This window comes from Bos indicus x Bos taurus, chromosome 3, assembly GCF_003369695.1.
Source record: "Bos indicus x Bos taurus breed Angus x Brahman F1 hybrid chromosome 3, Bos_hybrid_MaternalHap_v2.0, whole genome shotgun sequence".
In the NCBI taxonomy this organism is placed as follows: domain Eukaryota; kingdom Metazoa; phylum Chordata; class Mammalia; order Artiodactyla; family Bovidae; genus Bos; species Bos indicus x Bos taurus.
In genome coordinates, this window is record NC_040078.1 from 75,257,235 (window position 1) to 75,270,742 (window position 13,508).

The window sequence follows — 13,508 nt, forward strand, 5'->3', positions numbered from 1 at the left end:
TTATAATTAATAAGCTCTGTGGGAGAGATGTATCTGAGCACAAAGGCAAAAGGGCAGAGACCTAGGTTGGAAAGAAAGGAGTCCCTGGAGTAATTTTGAAACTGACTAAGCATGCGGTGCATACACCTGATAATGTTTTGCAATAGCAGTAGGGGAGGAAAGTTGTCCAGATGCCTACATTTTATAGGCCTTAAAGTGATCATTTGGGTCATATAATAATTTGGGGGCAATGGAGTAGTAATCTTGTTTCTTTTCCATCCTTGCCCTCTCTCTTCTCCTGTTGTTGTTGTTTTTGGTATGAATGAAAAGTGTCAGTTGCTCAGTCGTGTCCGACTCTTTGTGACTCCATGGACTGTAGCCCACCAGCTACTCTGTCCATGGGATTTCCCAGGTAAGAATACTGGAACTGGTAGCCATTTCCTTCTCCAGGGAATCTTTCCAACCCAGGGATCGAACCTGGGTCTCCCTCACTGCAAGCGGTTCTTTACCATCTGAACCACCAAATAATAAAGTATTCGTGATAATTCATTTTGAGATAGGCTATTTCAATACTTGATATTCTTTTTTGATGTGAAGCTGGATGGCAGCATAGTAATTTATTTATACTGAAGTATAGTTGATTTGGGGCTTCCCAGGTGGTAAACAACCTGCCTGCCAATGCAGAAGACATAAGAGATGTGGGTTCGATCCCTGGGTTGGGAAGATCCTCTGGACAAGGGCATGGTAACCCACTCTAGTATTCTTGCCTGGAGAATCCCATGGACACAGAAGCCTGGCAAGCTATAATCCACAGGGTCCTAGGTTGGCCATGACTAAAGTGACTTAGAACACAGGCACCATAGTTGATTTACATTACATTAGTTTCAGCTGTATGCAAAGTGATTCAGTTCTACATATGTGTGTGTGTCTACATACATATATTCCTCAGTTTCTTTTCCATACTTTTTTATTCTTGGTTTGCAATTTAATACAGTTTCCAAAGAGAATTCCTTTAGATCATCTCTTTGCTCAATTGGGAAGTTTGCAATATCTCCAAGTATTATAATTCTGCAACATTTCTGTTACAGATCATCTTGTTGCTGTTTGGTTTTTTAAGTAGTGTCTACTTTTGTGACTCCATGGATTGTAGCCCTCCAGGCTCCTCTGTCCATGGAATTTCCCAGGCAGGAATACTGGAGTGGGTTGCCATTTGCTTCTCCACAGGATCTTCCTGACCCACAGATCAAACCCGCCTCTCCTGCACTGGCAGGTAGATTCTTTATCACTGGGCCACCAGAGAAGATCTGTGCCACCCATAGATCATCTTAGAGCCACAGTTGAATGGGAAAGACTAGAGATCTCTTCAAGAAAATTAGAGATACCAAGGGAATATTTTACACAAAGATGGGCACAATAAAGGACAGAAGTGGTATAGACCTAACAGAAGCAGGAGATATTAAGAAGAGGTGGCAAGAATACACAGAAGAACTGTACAAAAAAGGTCTTTATGACCTGGATAACCATGATGGTATGATTACTCACCTAGAGCCAGACATCCTGGAGTGTGAAGGCAAGTGGGCCTTAGAAAGCATTATTACAAACAAAGCTAGTGGACGTGATAGAATTCCAGCTGAGCTATTTCAAATCCTAAAAGATGATATAAAAGTGCTGCACTCAATATGTCAGTAAATTTGGAAAACTGAGCAGTGGCCACAGGCCTGGAAAAGGTCAAAGAAGGGTAATACCAAAGAATGTTCAGTTGTACAATTGCACTCATTTCACATGCCAGCTAAGTAATGCTCAAAATCCTTCAAGCTAGGCTTCAACAGTACATGAACTGAGAACTTCTAGATGTTCCAGTTGGATCTAGAAAAGGCAGAGGAACCAGGGATCATATTGCCAACATCCATTGGAACACAGAAAAAGCAAGGGAACTCCAGAAAAACATCTGCTTCATTGACTACACTAAAGCCTTTGACTGTGTGGATTACAACAAACTGTGGGAAATTCTTAAAGGGTTGGGAATACCAGACCACCTTACCTGACTTCTGAGAAACCTGTATGCAGATCAAGAAGCAATAGTTAGAACTGGACAGGAGCAATGGACTGGTGCCAAATTGGGAAAGAGTACATTAAGGCTGTATATTGTCACCTGGCTTATTCAACTTATATGCAGAGTACATCATGTGAAATGCTGGGCTAGATGAAGCACAAGCTGGAATCAAGACTGCTGCAAGAAATATCAATAATGTCAAATATGCAGATGACACCACTATAATGGCAGAAAGTGAAGAGGAACCAAAGAGTCTCTTGATGAAAGTGAAAGAGGAGAGTGAAAAGCTGGCTTAAAACTCAACATTCTAAAATCTAAGATCATGGTATCTAGTCCCATCACTTCATGGCTAATAGATGGGGAAACAATGGAAACAGTGACAGACTTTATTTTATTGGGCTCCAAAATCACTGAGGACAGTGACTGCAGCCATGAAAGTAAAAGACGTTTTTCCTTGGAGGAAAAGCTATGATGAACCTAGACAGCATATTAAAAGAGAAGAGACATCATGTTGCTGACAAAAGTCCGTATAATCAAAGCTATTGTTTTTCCAATGTGAGAGTTGGACCATAAAGAATGCTGAGTGCTGAAGAATTGATGCTTTTGGACTGGAGAAGACTCTTGATAGTCGCTTGCACTGCAAGGAGATCAAACCACTCTATCCTAAAGGAAATCAACCCTGAATATTGATTGGAGGGACTGATGCTGAAACTGAAGCTCTAATACCTCAGCCACCTGATACAAAGAGCCAATTCATTTGAAAAGAACCTGGTGCTGGGAAAGATTGAAGGCAGGAGGAGAAGGGAATGACAGAGGATGAGATGGTTGGATGGCATCACTGATTCTATAGACATGAGTTTGAACAAACTCTGGGAGATGGTGAAGGACAGGGAGGCCTGGTGTGCTGCAGTCCATGGGTTTGCAAAGAGTCAGATACAACTGAGCAACTGAACAACAAGAATAGTTAATTAATCCATTCTATAGGGTACCCCAAACAACATCATAAAATTAATACAGCAGCAAAGAGCTATTTAATTTATATCTGGAGAATAATGTACACAATGAGAAACAGTGCTTCAAGTATATTACCATTTTTCAGGCACTGAAATGAAAGTCACTCAGTCACGTCCGACTCTTTGTGACCCTATGGACTATACAGTCTGTGGAATTCTCCAGGCCAGAATACCGGAGTGGGTAGTCTTGCTCTTCTCCAGGGGATCTTTCCCAATCCAGGGATCAAACTCAAGTCTCCCGCATTGCTGGCGGATTCTTTGCCAGCTGAGCCACAAGGGAAGCCCTTTCAGGCACTGAATATGTGTATATTATTCTATAGATTGACAAGAAAACAGGGCAATAAAACTAAGTAAAATTAGGGGCTGTCCATACAATAATTTCAAGGAGTTCAAGCAATAGCTTCTTTCATACCAAGACCTTCTAATTTGCTCTTTGCATTCTGAAATTCTATCATTGTGACTTAAGGGTTTGATTTCTATTTAATTGACAAGCCCTCCAGGAAAGTTGTCTGTTTAAGTTGGTGATAGCTCATCTGTTCCTTAGTGCAAATGAGTTTCAAGGCTCTCATGAACATTGGTTTATTTTTAGGGCAGAGGATGAGCCCTGAGCATCTAAGAAGACATTAAGAACAGGCTCCATTAAAGGAGAGACTCCAGGGAAAAGGGTCTTACTGATAGTAGTGTGCTGGAGCCAACAACACTCAGTCTCAATTTTGAGTTCAGTGACCTCAAGTTACCACTTTGAAATTTCTCAGAGAGCGAGTGTTCTGTCACTGACATAGGCACTGGCCACAGATCAGGCATTTTTCTTCCTGGAGAGACTTTTGCATACAATACTGGCTCTGCAACAGGAGACTGAGGACAGAGAAAATAACTTACAGAAATTCTCAATTAAGTCAGTTTTTTTTTAAGTGATCATGGGTGATTAAAAAAAAAAAAAGCTATGAATAGAAATGTCGTGATGATTTTATTACTCTTCAGAGTAGGAAGCAAAGTATCCAGAGTTAGGGACTGTTATTAAGACTAATTTGACAATAAAATATGAGTTTGAGGTCTTATGACATTCATTTTGCTGGGAGGGTAGTTTGTTTCATATGTTCATTAATTAAGAGAAGAGGGTTTGGAGGCTCCCATCATTCTACTATCCTTACTTTGGCGTTTCTTTTTTTTTAATAAAAACTTACTAGGTTAATGACTACATTAAAATATAGTCATAATGGCATAATTGTGCGAAAATGACTCATTAGTCTCCATTGAAATGCAATTAAGACAGATTGCATTAGTCAATTTAAACAGGTATAATGGACATTTTCTGTTTTGCCTGAATAAAACAAGCAGAAATGGTCCTTGGACAATGGAAATATTTTCTCTTATCGTATACGCCTTTTCAAAGGAGTCTACGTTTTCATTTAAAACCATGTCAACTTGCTACTTTCCCATTAACCTAGGATGAGTAAAAATTTGCTAGTTAAGCCACAAATTTGTTTCCCCAAAAATGGGCTAATGAAGCTTTTAGAAGTGCTAATGACTTAATTGTCATTCTAACATAGGGCTCTAGGACTGTTCCAACTAAAATCCAATCATAATTTTTCTTTCTGTTCTCAGAATGCATCAGTAAGAGAGTATAGGACTGTCTCCAAAAAGTAAAAAAAAATGTCAACATGTGTATATATACATATACACACACACGAAAGAAAGAAAAGCAAAGAATAAAAGAAAAAGAAAATGAATAATAAGAAAAATGAATCTTAAAGCAACACAAGAAGCCATGTACCTGCTCAATCCAAAAAGCAAAGCTGTTGAGTAGGAACCTGATAATCATCAGTCTAGCTATCAATATTCATTGAGCAGCTAAGAGCGTGGGCTCTACAGTATTTGCCCTTATGCTTTTTGGACTCCTGAGAGTCTGTAAGCAGGATTGTACATACAGCCTAAACACATTACGTGAACAAACAACATTAACTGGCTTTGGTATGCTGACACATGTAGGGCAGTCCATACTTACTTTCTGAAGAGGTAGTTCTTGTAGATCAAATTTAGACTTAGTCTGCAAGTTTAAAGTCATGCTTCTGCCTGCATGCATTGCTGAAATACCTCCATAGGGCAGCATGCCAAGGTTAACTGTGTTGTGTTTGTAAGCAGCATTCTGAGTAGAGGAAATAATCATGTGACAGGATGTGAACACATGCTCAACAAACTGATTATTACATGAACATGTTTAAATTTATAACATTTAACTTTATGCAGGCAAACGGTAACTTTCTTTTTTAAACATGCACTTGATCAGACAGAAGCATACAGTAAACAGTGTTAGTTATGAACATAATGAGTACCATCCAAAACTACAGAAAACACAAAAAGCAAAGATAACATTCTGTTTTACATTTGTTGCTGTCTCATAGGCATAGAACCTATCTTTTATATATCATGATTGTAGTGACTCTGGACAAATGTTTATCAGTAGTGATCTATTAATTCAAAAATTTCAAACAGTGAGGTCTTAAATTTTGTCAGCTGCAAATCTCATGGTCTCTTTCACATTGTGAGATTAGCAGACACAAAAGACAAATACTAGCTTCTAATTCTGCCTTAAAACTAATGCCCTGCGAAGTTAAAGTGAAAATCAGTTGTTTTATTTTTTTTTTCTGTCTTACAGGCATAATTATGGCACTCAGAAAAAGAGCTGGTCAAAAAGTCATTCAATCTGACCAGTGGATGATTGAATTTATTAATTTAGTTAAACTACTCATTTTGTATGTGAATCTAAATATTCTCTTTTGTTGTTTCTTAAAAATTACATTTTAAACTGATGAAATTTCATAATGAAACTAAAGGAACTATGCTTGAATTATTAACGCTATTTATCTGATATACCTAAATATTTATAGAATATTCTAGTGATATCTGCACTGTGGCTACCCTTCAGTAAGTACGTCTGAAGTTATTCCAAGTGGTTCAGTTTTTTTCTACAGAATTTAAAAATTAAGTCATTTTGCATATCTTGTCATCAGATGGTTTTCATCAGTATAATCTCTACTTCCCACCTATCATGAAAATACAATAACTGACAGCATTTGACCCTTTTAATTAATTTTAAAAAATCTATAGAAATTAGTACACTTTTAAAAACCAAATATTATTGAACATTAGCAGGAGACAGTTATTATTCTGACAGTTATTATTGCATTATTTGCAAAGAAATGATTTTTAGGATCAGAATTTTGTCAACTGATGGTGTGCTGTCAACCAATCATATTTGTTATGGATCCCTGATTATTTCATTCAGAGAATTTTTTTCATTGTCACCATGCCAAAGTTGAGAAGGACATTGAACCTTTCAAGCTAGCACGTGAAGGATTCCTTAAGGTTTAAAATGACTTCAGTCTAGTGCTTTCTCAGCAGCTATGGAAGAGTAGCAGTCTTAGACATATGGGTTCATGTTTTACTATCTCTCAGTCAAGTGGGGTTCTGTAGTGGAAGCATGAGCCTTGAGATGAAACCAAAGGAGAAAACAAGCACCTTTAATCTATGGCAGTACTCAGAGCTGCTTCTCCAAGGTCAACACCAAGCAAGGTATTTAAGCAACATTATGTAGAGCTGTTAAGCTTATCCAAGGTCCAAGATTCTAGGCGGTTCTCTTTTATAAGGAATGGACAAAGATCTCGTAGTTTCCAGTGTAACTGTTTGATTCCCAGAGTTCAAATCACTCAACTAAATTTTACTGGGAAGGAAGCAAGCTGTGCCTGGTGCAATCTCACTTTGGGCAGAATGTTAAATACCATAATACAGAAGTATTTTTACAAAATAAGTCTGTGCTTCAGTACCCTGAATTTATGTTGTATGTAAGTTTTAAGTAAGATACAACCTGAATAACTCGGCAACTTGATTGAGAGAGGGAAGAAGTTACTCAGAGAAAGGAGTAAGAGCTTTCAGGATTTGATGGATTGAAGCAGTATTCTAAGGTAATTTACTTTCTTTGAATTAAATGAGAAGCTATTGAACATACACTGAATTGCTCTGAAAAATGAAAGACAAACTGAGGAAATTATAAACAGACAGGGGATATGTGAAGACTAATTAAAAAGGGAGGCATTGTCACAACAAGGGAAAATACATACAAATTTACTTTTAGTTATCTGCATCTGGGATGGGCGGGGTCTCTAGAATTCTGCTGATCTAAATCCCCCTTCTTCAGCCCTACTTTCCTCCCTCCGAATTCCTGCTCCAACTAGGGGAGACGCCTACTTTTCAGCAGCTCTGATCAAGGGAAATGAAACATTTATCTGGGAAACTAGTAAATAAATGATAGTACCAAATGCTTAAAATTTTGTCTTTTTTTTTCATTGTTTTCATTCACTCCTTTGTTGCCTCAATTTACTAGTCATTGTATATATGCTCCAAAAAGCTTCTGATAACCTTTCTCTGCTAGTTCATCTTACCCTGTTATGTATGGTCGTGTCTACACAAGGCCAGAGTTCCCAAACTGTACTCTTTTATTTGGCCCCAAATATTTTCACCCTCCAAGTTATCTGTCTACATGGAGGGTAAAACTTGAAGTAAGGCATGGTGACAACCGACCAGGTGTCTCCCACCGACACCCAGTCATGAAGCTTTGATGAGGCTCCCTTCAACGGGACTGAGCACACCTATTTGAAACAGACATTCTGATGAAATATTTTGCAAGGCAGAACCAGTTTCCACATTGAGAAACTAACACCCACACCCACGTTTATTAGTTCACTCTTTTCCTATTAATAATTGTTTTTCTTGTCATGTAGACACGACCTACAAACAGTATAATTATTTTAAAAGAGTACACCTGAAAACATAAAATTCACCATTAAGAAAATATATAATAAATGCAATGACCTATGCTTTTAATAGTTTTAACTAAAACTACTGAGTGAAACAGTCTAATGGTATATTATTACCCAGATCCCCAATTTACACTGAGCATTGAAACCTAGAAAATCAGAACAAAAGCCCTATTTTCACAAACTAGAGTTTTAAGATTCTAAGGTCAATGCAGAGTACACAGAGCCCTCTACACCAAAGCTACAAAGTACACCCAGTGGTGACGGTCAATTGATCATAGTTCTAGAAAATGAAATACCAGATTTCTCTTAGAGAGATATAAACAGCAACAAGAATATAATTCAGGCCTTATAGAATTTTTTTTTACTCTCTTCAATTACTATGCATTCTATGATTTATTGTGATTCAATTTTACCTGAATTGGGGTTATTTTCCTCTTTTTTGCTGCAATATACACACACTAATTTGTATGTTTATAGTCTTCATAAAGACATCATCTATTTTTGTTGTCTGTAGTATGATGAGAATTTAAACATTTCTTTCTATATGAAAACCAACATTCTAAATGGCAGGACTTTCATTAAACAAAGTAATGTGTGGGAGGGCATTCAATCTCTGCTTATTTTATTTTTCTGTTTCTTGCTGGGAAGATTATTGCTCATTAGAAGTAACAACTTTAGGAGTCCCATAGCAGTAACTATATGTGGATTTTATAAACAAATTAGGTCTGACTTCAGTATATGTGAATCTGTGCAGAAAGGAGCAGAATACTCACTTTTTATAGATTCAATAAAAATAATTTTCTCTAGGTCACTAGAGAACAGTTTCACGTCCTAGGAGAGGCATTTTGCCTTCGTGGCTAGAAAGCAATTGAAGCACCATCCCATATAATAGATTTGAATTCTTTCTCACTAACCACTTTTAGGATAGTTTTGATAAATAATTGGCCTACAAGTTATGAACTCTCGAAGAGCATTAAATATTATCCACGAAAAACTATTATGATCAATTTCCCCACATATAAAGATAAATAAAATGCTCATCATCTATTCATTCATGTAGTTCATGCTTCACTACATGTGCTCAGAAATGCCAATAAAGTAAAACTAAAGGCAGGAGGGATATTCTTACAGAGAAATGCCAAACATACCCTGTCTAACCTTCTAGCTTCTATATGTCTAAGCAGCTGTTGTCTCCAGTCTGCAGGCATTTTACCACAGCTCTCCTCTCCCTTGACAGGAGTGGGCCTCGTCTTTATATCACTGTTATCTGATGGCTTGTCACCATAGTTACCCAAGTTATAGTCAGATGGTATTTTTTCCAAAAGAGCTGCCATAGTAGGCCTAGCTGAAACTGGCCTGGTTTGGGAGGCACCGTAACTCTCTGTACTGTAGCTTCTTGCAGACAATGGCCTCCTTTGGGTAAGGTTTTTAACTGGAAAACTTCCCGCCTGAGCTTTCACTTCTTGATATGAAGGGTGTTCATCTTCATACCTGCCATTCCTTTTCAGGAACTGGGACTCAGTCACTGAAACGCTGCTTTGGCGATCCAGACCACCCCTATATGGAGGTCGGCCATACCTATCACTCGGAGTTAGCTCATGAGGTTCACTGACCCTTCTAAACATGGCCATTTCTGTAGAGCTCGCCAGGGAGTCAGCTCTTCTCAAGAAGCCTGCCCTGGCGCCTTGACTTGCAAACTGGGCGTTGACCACAGCATCTTCATTAACAGATGGCTGAGAAAATGAAAACATTTGCTCCACTGGTGGGTATCCTCGGTAAGCTCGAGGACTAACCAAATCCTTGGCGATGTTTTTCCCGGGTTGTTGCACATACTCAGAATTGTGTTGAAAAGGGGGCGGTATCCTCTTTTCCGCTTTAACTTCCACCGCTCCTTGGGGATTGAAGCTTTGGTCAAACTGATAGACTTTTTTGGTCATGGATGCTTTCTGTTGTTGAGGCCCTTTACTGCTTCCGTAGGTGAGCATCTCATCATCCAGCATTGGGACTGACTGGCTTCGAGACATACTGGACATACCGTGCTCTGGTCCCAACATTTTGTCAGGGCGTTCATGACTTCCTAAGTGATCACTCCCAGTAGCATAGTTTTCTAATGGTATATTATAAACCTTGTATGTACCAATGTCAATCTCATCAATACTCTGTGACTTTTTGAATTTATTGGACTTGATATCTTTCATTAGTGGGGAAAGCCTCTCTGTGCTTTTGCTAATCGAAATAACACCTTTAGAAGAGTCTGGGCGGCAGTGGATTTGAGAAAAGACATTACTGAGACTCCTGTTGGGATTAGAATCGTGATACTCCCATGGTACTCCTGGAGAAAAAGGACTAGGTATTTCAGTAGATTCTTTTATATGTTCTTTCCTTTCAGGCAATGGGCTGGTGGTAGGGGTTGTCTCTAATTTGGAAGGGAAAGCAGTCCTGTCTTCAAAAGGACTAGGGGTTCTGGTCCAATTCTGCCAAGGATTGGAAGGAGGCACTTCTGTTTCTGGTGTGTGTCTGTGTGTAGACTGCTCAAGTTCCAGGGGAACACCAACAATCCTATCCTGCCTAATCAAAGGCCTGCGTCCATGAGAAGATGTGCTTCTAGCTTTCGAACTCAGGAGGGGATTATTGTTGGCATTCTCGCCTGTGGTCTCCTCGGCAACGAACCCCGTGTTATCATAATGGGAGCCATCGGTCCAGTTGTCTGTGAATGCGTCACTTATTGGCAGCCGGTCAGGACGCTGTGGTAGGTTCCCTGTGGGGACAGCCTCCCGCTGGCTGAGTAATGGCTTTGCATCAAGAGGCTGTGGGAAAGACTGTGCAATCCTGTGAACACAATGGGAAGAAGAAACATGAAAATGAGGAAGAACGAGTCTTTGCCAGAAAGAGAACAAGCAGGCAAGAATACCAGCATCCTTTGTTCAACTGATCATTCAGCCACACTTCACATGTGATTAAGAATAGCATTATTATTTCACGTCCAAAAAATTCACCCCTTTACCCTGATCTAACTTTTATTTCTTCTCAGTTACCACCTTCCAGTACATATAGTTTACTTACCTATTGTATTTATTGCACATTGCCTTGTGTCCTCTGCAGGATGTAAACTCATGAGGGCAGAGGTTTTTTTCCTCTTCGTGCCTAACATAGTGCTTGGCACATAGTAGGTACTTTAAGTACATATTTGTCAGATGAAGGAATGAATGAATAAACGAGTGAATGAAGAAATACAGAGAGTTTCAGTAATGGTCCTGAAACCTGTCTGATAATTAGAACTATCTGATTCTTGGCCTCCATCTCTGGAATTTCTGATTCAGTACACTTCCAAACTATTGGTTGAGGGTACCTTTCTTATCAATTTCTGGTATATCAAAAAATTCAATGTCTTCAAATAATATATTTGAGGGGCAGGTACTGGAAGATATTAAATCCTTTGTACAGTGAATGCATTCAATCTTTTTCTAGAAGGTAAATTAAATTATGAATTTTGGTCATTGGTATGTTTATTCCAGTGACCACAGTATCTTTAGATGATGCCCATTTTTCTAAATTTATTTTAAACCATTTGCATACTAATCATATCAAATTACATATCTTTTATTACAGCCTTTTAAGTGCTTTCACTAACTGAAAAAAAAAAAAAGAAGTACATTTAGAAGGCATTTTCCAAAAGTACCTAAATCAGTCTCAACTTGTATGACAAATAATAAATTTATAAATGGAGTTAAATTTTTATCATGGGCATCAAGAGTAGAAATAGTCATTCATTAATTACCAAAGAATATATTGCAAATGGTACTGATATTATCAGTAAAATCTGCGTGGAAGTCACTGATTATCTATGTTATATGACAATTTTTATTTTCTATTTGTAGTGTGAAATATAGCAACAAGCTATAAAACAAAGGAGTCAGAACTGGGAAAATGCTACTTCTCTGAGTCACTTTATTGCCCTCTATGGCTTTTGATCTTAAAATATCTGTAAAAATGAAAGTAATATAGAGTAGAAGGCATTTGGAAAGATTTAATACTTTTACTTACATTCTAACTTTCCCATGTGGTGATAAAATGATGATGATGAAGAGGCTGATGAAAAATGTATTGAGTATTCACTTCGTACTTGGCACTTAGTGCTTTCCATGCATTTTACTCTAGTTTTTAACACCATTTTGGATGGTGAATGCCCAAATGTGTCACAATTATGTAATGATGCAAACACAACTTTTGATTAATTATTTTTGGTTCTATCCTCTTAATCTGCTAATCTCTTACCATCTCTCCCGTAAACAATGGTTTTGCTTCACAAAATGGATTCATCCACTCTTGGAAATCCCAGGGGGACTACATTTGCTTACCTGCCCCTTAGGTCTTCTATGCCACTCATGTGCTGAACACAATTCCCAAATTAGGAAGATTCCATTTTTTAAAAAGTTGCTGAAAATAAGCATTTGGGGACAGAAAAGAGGGAATTCTAAACACACCTGTTACCCCACAAAGAATTATGTACTGCATCTTTAGCTGTTGTCTGCAAGGACCCCACTTTAACCCGGGTGTTAGAGGATCCTGAGGAAGCCTGGGAAGGTGAGTAGTCTGAGTAAGTGCCTGAGGAAACACTGTTATTCAGACAGTGAGTTTTGTCAACTTCAGACTCATCAGTTGATTCTGAAATGTAAAGGGAAAAATATTATAATGCTATGAACATTGACAAGTATAAACAGAACAGCAAGTATGAAAAATAGCATACCAATGAATGTTAGAAATACATATTTATAAAATATTTCTATAGACTATGGTGTATCATAATTTACAACTGGTGATTCATCATGCACATGCATTTGTGGCATATTTTCCACATCAGGTTCACGATGTTACCTTTTTTGTCCTTCCCTAGCAGAACAAGTTTGGGTGGGTACAGAGGGGTCTCAGCTAATGAAGGGTGAAGTTCCCCAATCCTCATTTCATTAGCTGGATGAACAAAAGAATCCTGAGAGATATAATAATACAGGACAAGGAAAGTAAACATTTTAATACTGGTTAACCAAGAAGGCAATATCTTTATTTGGCTCAGATATAATGGGACTCTAGAATCTAGTTCACTGTGGCATGCTAGGAGAAGTGAATCATATGTACCTCTGAGGTAAGCACTACCATGTTTTGTTTTTCTAATTTAAATGAGTCCATTTATCCCTCAAACATTTTTTGAAAGCTATTTATATGTCTCACACTGTGCGAAGAACTGCAGAGTTTCCAAAGAAAGACAAAATGTCACCCATGCCCTGTGGGGATTTACAGTCTAGTTACAGAGTTATATATAACTCATAAAACAGGATTGAATTATGATAAGTAATATATAAGTAATATTATATATAATATATAAGATAGAAGCATGTAAGAGTTCTAAGGGGTAAACTCTTTTAGAGTTCTAAGCGGAAAGTATACACTGACAAACTAGATTTTTTTTGGATTATTAACAAAGTTAATGCACAATTGGGCCTATTTTAACCACCAATCTCTCAATGCCTACTGTTTTCCAAGTGATCATCTCAGTTTCTTCGGTTATGTCATGCCTTCTTCCTAAGATTTCTGGTTTTCTCATGATCAATCTAGCCTGCTAAATCTTCACTCTAAATCCACTCACTGAGT

General features: G+C 38.0%; 1 protein-coding gene across 14 annotated transcripts in view; it reads right to left on the reverse strand.

The window, feature by feature from the left end:
• LRRC7 (leucine rich repeat containing 7) overlaps positions 1-13,508 on the reverse strand; it is a 622,091-nt gene that overhangs the window by 96,878 nt on the left and 511,705 nt on the right. For 7 of the 14 annotated variants that reach the window (XM_027536916.1, XM_027536918.1, XM_027536924.1 and 4 more), the window contains 4 exons: positions 12,738-12,849; positions 12,347-12,527; positions 9,011-10,691; positions 5,051-5,191 (listed from right to left, as the gene is read on the reverse strand). In XM_027536916.1, coding sequence (XP_027392717.1) covers positions 5,051-5,191; positions 9,011-10,691; positions 12,347-12,527; positions 12,738-12,849 — 2,115 coding nt within the window. The remainder of the gene's footprint in view (positions 1-5,050; positions 5,192-9,010; positions 10,692-12,346; positions 12,528-12,737; positions 12,850-13,508) is intronic. The other 7 variants (XM_027536925.1, XM_027536920.1, XM_027536926.1 and 4 more) reach the window with 3 other exon arrangements.